The sequence below is a fragment of the Megalops cyprinoides genome, chromosome 2 (assembly GCF_013368585.1).
Source record: "Megalops cyprinoides isolate fMegCyp1 chromosome 2, fMegCyp1.pri, whole genome shotgun sequence".
Lineage (NCBI taxonomy): Eukaryota > Metazoa > Chordata > Actinopteri > Elopiformes > Megalopidae > Megalops > Megalops cyprinoides.
The window spans coordinates 10177469-10189564 of record NC_050584.1 but is presented as its reverse complement, the minus strand read 5'-3'; the positions used below and the strand labels follow the sequence as shown (position 1 = coordinate 10189564).

Here is a 12096-nt window from a genome sequence, read left to right as displayed (position 1 = left end):
AATAATAGCTGCACAAGCAATCCTGCACGCACTTAAAAGCTTGCTGTACTTAACTGATATCACATATTGTAGGTCAAATTGTTTTAGCACTGTAATACAAGTGGTAGACATGCCTGAAAGAAATCAACTTGCACATGGTGTAGGCAAGGAAAAGTAATTCACTGCTCCTGATATAGGTTAGCCTTAGACGTCCAGTAGATTTACTATGACGCCCCAGTCTCACATGACTGGAGCAATCTGCCTGGCATCTTGCTCTCAATCAGAGCCTAGTAAATCCTTTATAGGGGGGCATAAATCAGCGGTGGTTTATAGGGAGGTGTGTTACAACACCTGCCAGTAACGCAGGTTTGCAGTCGTCAACAGCTGATGAGAATTTAAGATTTAAAACTAGAGGAAGCCAGAACACAACTTCCTGCCCGAGAGTCTTATTCTCAGCTAAGCCCTGAGGGCCGGTTCTTGTGACAGCCAATCAGAACAAAAGGAAAGCTCCAGCCTGGAAATGAAGAATTGAAGCACAGAAACCAACTGTGTTTGAGTGCACATAAAACGCTGGGTTTTGGAATCCACGTTGTTGTAACAGTGGTGAGGTGGTTGGGGTTGTACCTGTCGTAAGTCCAGAGTGATGGTCACCCAGTGGAACTGACGGCCGTTCTTGATGCTAGGACTCTGCCACCACTGGTTGGTGCCATCAATCGCATTAGTGATGGGGTGTCGCTCTGTTTCGAAACAAGGCAAGTGCATGAATGGTCCGATTACCATGCTCATGGAAGAGTTCTACTGTCTTCACAGCCAATTATTCTACCTAGGAGCAATATTACCCATGCATACATTTCAGAAATTATATTAAACGGTTCTTGTTCCAGCTTCAATCTTCAGATGCAGAAATCCATCATGTACTTTACTATGTAGTACCATTTTAATATTTGCAGCAAAACAGTAAAGGGTTTACATTAACTTTTCCAAATAATTTCAACAAGAGAGGTTATTTTTATACTAAACAAAAACACCTTAACACCTTACATCCTTCTGGAAGAGTACCAACATAAGATGCAATACTGCAGCCCTGCAGAAAGGGATTTTGATGCTCTTGCTAAGAGAAGCCCAAAGTTCGGAACCCCCTACCTTTCGGGTTGGCACTTTGGCTGTCACAGGTCCGGCACTGTGGGTTGCGGATCCGACGGCCTGGAACGTGCTCCACCAGCTTACAGTACATCTCAGGCTCGTGTTCACCACAGGTGGCGTTGGTGGAAATCTCAGCATTGCTGGCCAGGTTGAGGATGGCAGGGAATAGACCTGAGGAATAGCAGGGAAGACACACTGTCAATCTCAAATGGACACGCCGCAGTAAACACAACTCTTCATTCACTTTTAGGCTTGGTCTACAAGCAGTGGAGAGTGTTTCAGGAGACATGAGGGAGATGGGCTTGCAGTACCCTTCAGGTAAAGCAAAAAGTAAGAGATGCAAAAGTCTGGAGATGATCAACCACATAAAGCACAAAGAAGGCAATGCCCTTCACCCCAGGTTCAGAAGTTTGATGATCAACTATGCTGATATCATGCACAATGAGAACAACAGAGGGCCACTCTGAAAACCAATCGGTTCCTTCCAAGCATAATCATGATCATAATCATAATCAAACACATGTGGGCTTCTCGTGAGTGGTGAGATGTATCAGTTATCTTCCGGTTTGTCTAGACTTGCTTAATGTTCTGGAATGTGCAGTGAATCACACTGTTTGATGAGAACTCCAGAGGGAAAAGAGAATTCATGTTCGCTCTGGTTCTCTGTGATGGGGAGCACTGCGATCTCTACTATAGTGTACAGGTTACCACAGATTGCCATGGTGACAAACACAGTAATTACTGTTACAGTGATCAGACCAGCCCAGTGTGGCCTCTGGTAATTGATGAAGTTTTTAAGGAGGGAAAACTATAAAGTAAGGTGTTATAACTGAAGAACATCTTCTCTCCTTTTCAATTGCTTCTTTTTGAAAAATATAAACTCAAAGGTGGAGTATAACCAATATGTTTTCAAAGGTGTCAGGATCCATCTATGTTTAAGCAGGAAAGCTTGAAACAAAATAAAAATTAAAACTATACCCCATGGGCTGTGTAAAGTAGGCTGAAAAGCATAAACAATAGACTAATTACAGCTCATCCATGGAAAAATTAGAGAGCTTGTACCTGTGTGATGCCACTGGGGGTACAAAAGCACAGCCATCAGAAGTGAATGGTTAAGCAACCCTCCCCCAGCAGAGGTGATACAGCAGGCCATACACCACCGCCCCACCCCCGACACACACACACACACCCCACCTTAGATGACTGACCCCCTGAGGCAGAACCTATCAGCACATCCGCAGCTTTTCAATTAGCCCCTTTGCCAAAACGGTAGCTCTGCGGGGTACGTCTTTGAAGAACACCTCCCCGCCCACACACACACGCACAGCCCGCTCATGTATTTACATGTGTCATTGATGGGCAAAATGGCTGCATCTCAGGCAATCGGTGATGAGCGCAGCCTATTTGTCTGGACGCTCCTTAGGGCCGGAGGATAGCCCCCTGGTCTTTGTCTTCCACTGCCTTTGTCTCACCCAAATGAAAAGCACAGTAAAGATGCGGGTACAGCTGCACAGCACAATTTGGTTCAAGCTTGCTTAGAATTGCAGAATCCTCGTGGGAAAAAAAAACATCCCACAATGCTATTTCTTCTACCCGTTATGGGCAGAAACTTTCCCTTGCATAATGCAGGCCAGAAAATGCACTTGCAAAGACAACAGGAACAGCCATGTCTTTATTGAATGACCCAGACTACTATTTTCAGTTGCCTGTGAGACACGTCTTCTTCAGTATAAGATCAGGCTTCAGTTAAATGCCCTCAGAGCATTCTTCGCAACACTGACGGGTTTAAAAGCCCTGGAGATAAGAGAGTTAGCAGAGAAAAAAGTAATTGCCCTAATGGTCTAGTTCAAAGACATCTCTGAGGCTGGCATTTGCATGTCTGGTGCACACGGAGACAGGCCATTGACCATGCACCATTTCTCAATGGTGAAACAGTTACAGTACAAAAAAATGAAGCCAACAAAGGCTGTGTATTGTTCAGTCAGATGATAACTTTTGAATCTTAGCACTTAGCATGAGCCACTAAAAGTAAGCTAGGAAGAGCGGAAATCACAGAAAGTTTTATTTCTATTTAGCTTTTTTTTGCCAAGGCTCATACTACAAAAGCAAGGAACCAGGGGTACCAGATCATACATATACGCCATGATGAAGTTGTTACATGGATGTACAACAGATATTTACATGTTTTGGCATAATACATATAATTTAGCATTTGATATCAAAAATATGCCAGTGATTCATCATTTCTTAAAGCGTTCTAATTCCTGGAACGACTCCAAGAAACTCCCACCTTTCAGAGCCGGCCCCTGGAAAGCCATCCAGGTATCACACCTGGTATTCCCCAGTTTAAAGGAAATGCGTTTGCAAGACTTTGAATTCTGTTTAATGAATTATAAACGTCAAGCAGAATGTATTAAATAAGCTGTGAGGTGCATAATCAAAATGCAAGACTCCTTTCAAATGACTTGTTATTAACACTCATGCCTCGACCTCTGTGCTGAAAAGTCACACCTCCTACAGTTCAGCTGAAGTTCACTTCAGAGGGCCCTCAATTCACTGCCATCCAGTAAAAGACAATGGGGGTGAAGCTGCACTTTCAACATGTCACTGCTTTTCCAGGGTGAAAGAGCATATTATTCTTTGACGGGTGTTTGTCAGTCATCAAACATTAACAAAAAAGTAGTATAAGCAACAGAAAAGTAACATCTGGTGACCACTAACTACAGACCACTAAGCCTTTCTAGTGGGGCCACCGAGCAAGGTTTGAGCATTTGTATCAACTGCGTTGGTGTCTGGGTTACAGCAGTCAGGTGTGTGTCTTTACATCAAGTCTAATCAGCCGACCAGAGCTTGTTCAGTTTTACAAGTGTTACAGCGGAAGCACAGCTGTTGCCTCCTCCTGTATCCCCCCCCCACCCTTCCTGGGCTGTTCCAGGTGACCAGGGGTCACATTGGTACAGTAAACGCAGCTAAGCACCTGCTTTTGACGACCTCAGACTAATAATGGGCGGACTTTTTTTACACTTCCACAAATGCGAGTATGCCTAAAGCAAGGCTGTGGGTGTTCCCTTGTTATAGAACCACACAGATCTGAATCAAAGGGAAGAGGAACAGGATTAAGGGGTTACTGAAATTGCTCCAGCTCACTTAAACCTTGAAGGCTCACAAGAGGGGACATAAATTGTTGATAAGTTTCCACAGGCTTCCCCAAAAAAGCTCCTCAGTAAGTAACAAACTTCTGTTGTCTCTACACTACACCAACAACTTCTGCATAATTTTAGGCCTGGTTATGTATATTTTTTACTCAACATATGTGGCAAATAATCAAAATAGCACAAACAAATATAGACTAAAGCTACACTTCTCAGTGCTATTTGATTTGATGCACTGAACTAGGCATTATTAATAGAGGTAAAAATCCAAAGCCCACAACTCAGTGTAAGTGCTGTCAACTTCTACCACATAATGGTTACATACAGTAACCATACTGTATGTGTAATTATGTATGATTGTATGATGTATGATTACGATCTGTGCACATCTTGCCCCTGTGCCTGTTGTTTGCCCACTATATGCACTTTTGTACGTCGCTTTGGATAAAAGCGTCTGCTAAATGAATAAATGTAAATGTATTGATTAAGGACACTGCCAGTGCGACATCAGGTTCAGAAGCTGATCTATCTCAATGTCTACTTCATGTGAGGGCATTTAAAAATATTCTGATTGCTAAAAAGGATCAACGCAAGCTATATAAGCAATAAATAGGCCTTAAACCAAAGGTGCAAGGCGAGAGCATGCAGACAAGCTGATTGGTTTTCAGTTCTTCTTCTTTCCTGCTTGACAGCACCCAGGGGTCAAATTTTCTGTGGAACGCTGGGATCCAGTTTCAGCGCGACACAACGTTCGGAAAATACTCCTCCACGATCGACTTATCCGAACCAAATCAGTTCCAAAAGGTTAACCCATCAGAATGCTCCTGGACTACACCGTCAAAACCCACCTGGCCATGACCACCTTCGGAATGCGGCGGCCAGAAAACACAAAGGAACCTTTCAACGGCTCAATCATTGAAACCACCTGTGTCACTGGCGCAGAATTGTGGGCTACACATTGAAGAGGACGATGCTGCTTGAAGCAGGGACGAGGACAGCTACGCACAGGGACGGATGAAACTGAAGACCTTTGAGATGACAGCCCGTCATCCCTTCAATGGCTTCTGTATGATCCACTAAGACAAAAAAGCCCTATCTACAGAGATCTTTTGTCTTCAGAAACAACTATGAATGTCATGATTGTAATTGTGAACCATCAGAGACAACACATCAGACATCTGTTTCACAATGCCATCGAGGTGGAGCAGATGTGAGTTTCTTTTAAATATGCAACTCAGCTTGTAGTGTCTTGCCGAGATTTTTTAAACAGAGGTATATGTCCTCTGAGGCATAAGAGGTATACTTTACCTAAGAGGTATATTTCATTCTGATAAAATTTAAAATTAAAGTACATCAAATCTCAGCGCCTTGATTTTAATAAATATCATTACTTCAACAGGTATATAAGGTAGTTCTACAAAATCCATGAAAAGTGTTTGCGAAGTGGCTATCGGCTTGTTGCGTGGATGTTGCATCCAGCTCACTTTCCCGGGGCTTACTTTCAAATGTTTTACACATCGACTTAACACATTATTATAATTATATGCACAGGTATCATGATAAACACCAGATAAACTACTGATAGAATGTCAGATGATAGACTAACCTGGGACACCATTTAAGAAAAAGTCCTCATACAGAATTATCCACCAAAAAAAAAAAAAACACCATCTGACCATCCCCCACCTCCCTCATGCACAAACACCGCAGTAAATACCCCCTCCCCACTGCCTTAGAAAGCAGTGTGGGAAGAAAGCAGAGGGAAGGGAGCGTGGTAAAACGACACACAAAGCTGCAAATACAAAGTGTACAATTTACTCACAATGACTTCAACATTAGAGATAGTGGGTTGGTAAAACTAGCACCAAGGATGCTTGCATCATATCCACAATCCCATAACCTATTTAACAGTTCACTACTGATGTTAGCTATATGTATACTATAATAGTATATACACACACACATATATACATATACATATGTGTGTGTGCATGTATGTCTGTCAGATACATCTTATTAACAATAGTCCTGTATAAAACAGCACCCACCCCCTGAATTATTAACCTCAAGGGAACCGGTGATTCAGTCTGAGGTGCAAGTTCATGCTTTGCAATTTCCGACATCCGACGGCCCTTACTGCACTAATAAATAACTTATGCTGCCTAGAGGCAATATGCACCTTCACATGAAGCTAATTCTCCCCATTGTCAACACAGCTGGGGGGACACTGCTCAGTGGAAGTGAACCCTGACGCATTGTTTGGACAAGGTCAAAGAGCAATGCCTCCGAATACCTCCATCAGAAATCTGAATGCATTCAAACTGGACTGGAGCAAGAATTCATGAGAGAGAGAGAATACATACTAGTATATTCAGAGGATAAAGACAACAGCTGGTCACATGTAATCCTATCTTGTCTACAGTGCTACTGTGTAATTGTTAAATTGCCCTCTTTGTTATCTCACACATCGACTGACTGAGAATGTCGGCAGACAGTGACACAATCAATATGGTAAAAAGGTGTGAGCATTAGTGATATCAGACAACAGATCAGGTTACAATTTGCATGACATGACAAATCTCTTCAAAGCACCTGAACTTTGAATTGATTTATGCAAATTTGGAAAGAAGGCACATTGACTGTCAGCATGTCCAAGACAAAGCGACGCAAACTCCTCTATTTAAACAATGTGCTTCGTCCTTAATGTTTAATATCAAACTTCAACAGTCTTTCCTTTTCTCAGTTCTTACAGGGTCAAAGCAAAGCTCCCTTCTGGCAATTCACTCACAATAGACACAGTCATCACATTGTACATCCATACACCATTGACTACAAGGGAAGGCATTTTTTTTTTAAATAAAGTGATAACGATAGACCCAGTGTGGAAGGCATTTTGCTTAACATTATGAACTTGACCATTGCTGAAATTAATGAAAAACTTTGCAAAAAATGTGAAGAAATTCTTTGCAAAATTCCTTCCTCAAAGCAAGAGAAGACATTGTGGTTAAAATGAAACAAAGGTCAACAACTTGTTGGTGTGTTCTTGTTGGGTTAATAAAATATTTGACATCTCACTCCCCCACAGAGACATTAAAGCACAGAAGGCAGGAATGTTGCTTTGTGTGTCAGGAAATGGGTTTTAAATTGAAAAGCAATCAACAAAACTATGGGATGTGTGTCAATTTTTTCCCACATAGCTGCTCACTATCCACCGTGAAACTTTCACGGTGCCACTGTGGCTGAGAGGACAGTGGGGAGTCAGGAGCTATTCGCCCTCTCTAATCTGGACTTCAGGGGGATGGGCTTTGTTTAAATAGTCCAATTCAATCTAACTGGAGTGTTCTTTATCTCTGAATTTAAGTGATGAAATTTAGCAAGAGGCACATTTTACACTAAATAACGAGCTCACTGGACACTGAACCTGATGTAAAAGGAGTGCACCACTTGTTTAAATGCATCAATAAAAGATAAGGACAAAAGATAATAATGGTTTTGCATCTTGGCGGAATGTGTAATATTGTTATTGTTTTGTCTGTTCTAGAAAACTTTGCACATTAATTTATATTCAATGGCGTATGCAGTGTCATGGAGAAGCCAGAGGCTATCCCAAAAGGCACAGGCCACCAGTTGCCTATAATTTGCACGGAACATCTGCCCACCGCAGGGCAATTCAATGGGCAACGCAAAGAGACCAATCATCCTACCCTTCCCCAACAAAGGAAAACAGGGACAGACCTGCTGACTGCGCTGTTAGGAAAAAAGCACACAGATTCAGCTTAAACTCTAATAACAAACTGAAATTTTTGGAATGTGACACAAGGATTATCAAATGATAATAAAAGCCCGAGTTATGGACAAATAACTAATTGAAACTGCATCTGACTCCATGCAGAGCAAGCTGTAGAGGACTTTCAGAATTAGCCGTGGAAACTATAGATGAAAGGATAGCTTGTGATAACACTTCTAATGCTTGTTATCTTCAAACACTTGAACAGCCACCAGCGGGTCTGGATGATCAATGGTAATAGCTGGTATTCGGGGGGATACAAATCATGAGTTCTCACAGGGAAGTGCTATGATGGACAGCTCGGCTGTGCTTGGCCCTGTGAATCTCACTGGGGGGCCAAGGCAAACGAGAGATTGTAAATCACACCCGGATTCACCAGTAAAAAATCTAATTAGTATGACAGCGTTATCTTGAACTCCATTTGGATCATCACTTGTAATTGTTTGAATGTAATGGGATTTCACATGGTCGTCCAGGTGAGAACAGATGGAGGGCCATTGTCTATTCCATGCTTCAGACTTAACTGCTAAATAAATCAGGCAGACTCCGTCCCAGATCCCTTTCCCCACCCGTTGGTGTGGGGTCACGTTGTTCATTCCAGACTTTGTGATCGGGAAATTATGTGGGTCTATGCGATGTGTTTCTAAATACACCACAAGTCTCGTGACCTATTAAAATTAAGTGACATAACAGCATGTTATTTTAGCAATGTTATTTTTGATGCAGACAAGCAGTCATAATCTGGAGCAAGCAGGTTACTTAAAAATGTACCCTATTTGTCCCGCTGTGTTGCTTTGTATCTGAGACGTTCTTTCACCAGCAGACATGTATCTCCGAGATAAAGAAGTATTAAATGCATCAATGACACTGCAACGTGTTTGTTACGGTACATGAGCGCTCTAAATACTTCCCTTTCAAAAATTACTGCAGAATCTAAGCATCAGTATTTTTTTTACCACGATTCACGTGTAAATGCGGCCTTCAGTGCTCATCATTATAATCCAACTCATAGCTATTTATCAGATTGATTAATAATAACGTCCTACAGATAATTATGTGAAAATTAACATAAGTGGCAATGCTAATGTCACAATGCGACCAGAATGTTCTATGAAAACCAATGTAACATAAAACAAATTATAACATGAATTAAAGTCTATAAACGCCTAAAAAACACAAGTCATTGTGCTGTAGCCTGTTTGCCGCTTGAGGATGTATAATATAACATCAGAGACTAAGTTGTAACTATGCATAGAAACACGTCTGGTATTACCATTCATTTGTATTATAAAGGCCTGGAATTTCTTTCATTTTGTAAGAGCCTCTTCTCGTACACTTCGAATGGTCAGTGCGGTGGCGAGAAAACCAAACCGCAAGCAGTTACACAAAGGCTATTTGAAGTACACGGAGACGTTGCTCCATAATAATTCTGTCCCGAACAATCTTAATTAGGCAGCTGCTTTACTATGACTAAAAATGCAAGATCTTCACAGAAATTGCGCATGCAGGCAATCTGTGTTGCCAGTACAGCGGTGTACTAAATTCCAGCAAAGCTACTGCAAAAACAGGTTAACAAGTTGACAATTTTAGTCATATACAAAGCCAGGATTGACTGGCCACTTCACTTTCTGGAACCTAATTTTACCTAAAGCCTTATGCGTGTAATGTCACAGAAAGTCTACTGAAACGGTTCAGATAGATAGCATGGGAAAACTCCCCATTCAGTTCGGGCATTTTTCAGAAACCCATGTACACAGCATGTATGAATGGTTTTTGGTTTTTGAGAGCACCAAGACAATTAAAAATTTAAAATTACATAAGGGGTGCGTGCTATAGAGAATGAATTAACATAAAAACAAAGTTGGAAAACTCTGCACCACCCACACCACCAAGATGTTGTATTATAACGTTAAATACTCCGAAACGCATCACCACGTTATTATTCTAGAGATTTCAGAACTTCTTAATATATTGAATTGCGATGCTGAAGTCTTCCCTCTTTAACTTTTATGTATCAAGCATATGTTTCTGTTTTTTTTTTTTTTTTTGGACCTCGTGTTCAAAGATTATTCAAAGAAAATGCAGAGTCAAAAGGAAAAGCATTACTTCCAGCTCACCTCTTTGCTGGCACTCCACAGAGGATGCACACAGAAGCACTATTACAATATAGCCCTTCATTTTTCTTCCAGCACGTGGATATGAAAAGTTTTCAATTAATTGGCAGGACAGTAACTGCGGTGGTATTTTTCCACCCGCTAATGGATTCTGGTGTACTTCTAATTTCTTTCCATTCGGGGTTCCCTGTCCTCTCCTAACTTTACTTTCGATAGGTTCCCCCTCTCCGCCGTCCGTCTGCACCCTCTCATCCGGTACCAACTTTTGTCTCAACTTTTCATTCTATCCCGCTACAAAGTCGCAGGCTCACTGGAATGCACCATTCGTGGGGGGAGTAGGGGTGTGAGGGTGAATGGTAGATTAGATTTAATCACCATACCAAATTTACAAACGCACGTTCTTTACTAAATACTACGTTTCTGTTGGTAACTCTGATGTCCTTGCAATGTCTTGTTGAGAAAATGAATTGCATTTCTCAATATTATACAGTTCTGAAAAATACAGCTTTATAATACACATAGTAATACTTTTCTGTAAAAATGTTGTAGTTCTTCCAGCGGCAAATGTCATATTTTGAGTAAAAACGCGTGACATAATAAGAATACTACAATGAAATATGCTATACTGCTACAAATCTAGCTACACAAATGCATAACATATTATACAAAAAAGGAGCAATCCCGGGTGGCTAAACCCATTTTCAAGCATACTCTTCTCAGAAAAAAAGATCATGTGTATAAACTCGGAAATAACCATGAAACCACTTTAGTTCCTTTTGAAGATAGGGTGATTGATTCAAAATGGGCCAAATTCTGTACATTATCGCGTGATTTACTCTTAATTATTTTTTCCAAGGGCACATTCATATATTTTGCTCACCTGAGCAGATAAATCTCAATTAAGGTGAGAGCTCCTCTTACCATGTATAGTGTGTTGAGAATCTTAATAAGAAACCCCCTCCTCAAGCTCTTCTGTCCAGTCAAATCACTACAGATGCTACAGTGTGCTAAAGAATTCAAAGACAGGAACAATCACAGTTCCATTAGAATTATACTTTCATGTATGAGCGTGTGAAACATGATAGATTGGACTGTCCAGAGTGATGCCTGAGTCATGGCAAAAAAAAAACACCCTACAATATTCTGAGGAAGTCACAAGTCATTGTTCTCTATTAAAAAGCAAAGAATTGTGTGAGACTTGCAATAGCATATCTGTGACTGACAGAGACTCGTATGACATTTGTGACATAAAAAACTGAAGTCAGGCTGGAGCTGGTCAGACATTTGGTGGGGTTGTATACAGTTAAACAAAAGCATGGAAATATTATGCAAGTGTGTGGCTAGGTGGTTTACTGCACAGAAACTGTTATGAGTCAGTAGATGCATCCAGTTGCAGCTGATATTTATTGTGTGCTTGGTCACTGTTATTTCCTTAGGGGGAATGCTCCCTGACATCAAAATCTGAAAAATTCAAATCCACCCACTTTTCTGCCTCTGTCAGTGTCTGCAGTGGTAAACAGAATTTATGCAGCATTATATTGCCTACTCAGTTCTGTACACGTTGTTATTATCAAGTTCAGTTTGGCAAAGAGTCACCTTTGACTCTGATGAAGCTACTTTCCTAACACAAATCTTCTTTGGAATCAAAATATTTGTTTTCCTAACAGTCCTGTAGGGCATTCAGACTGCATCACACCGCTCAGCAGTAAAGGGGCATAATTATCCATTGTCTGGACCTAAACTTGGACGAACAAGGGCTAACGGCCTGCCAACTTTTTCCATTATCTTTTCTCAGTGTGTAGTAGCTGTTTTTTAATTTTTACACACACAGGCTATTCACAGGCCCAGGACCTGGTTACAATAGGGCAGATCCTTCTCACCCAAGTCCACAAGAATAGACCCAGATGGCATTAGCCCACAG

General features: G+C 41.2%; 1 protein-coding gene across 1 annotated transcript in view; it reads right to left on the bottom strand.

Moving 5' to 3' along the window:
- lama1 (laminin, alpha 1) overlaps window positions 1–10239 on the bottom strand; it is a 54830-nt gene extending 44591 nt beyond the window's left edge. The window contains exons 1-3 of the mRNA XM_036554216.1: window positions 10179–10239; window positions 1123–1293; window positions 604–716 (exon numbers count right to left, since the gene is read on the bottom strand). Of these exons, the coding sequence (XP_036410109.1) occupies window positions 604–716; window positions 1123–1293; window positions 10179–10239 (345 nt within the window). The remainder of the gene's footprint in view (window positions 1–603; window positions 717–1122; window positions 1294–10178) is intronic.
- Window positions 10240–12096: the final 1857 nt, after the last annotated feature.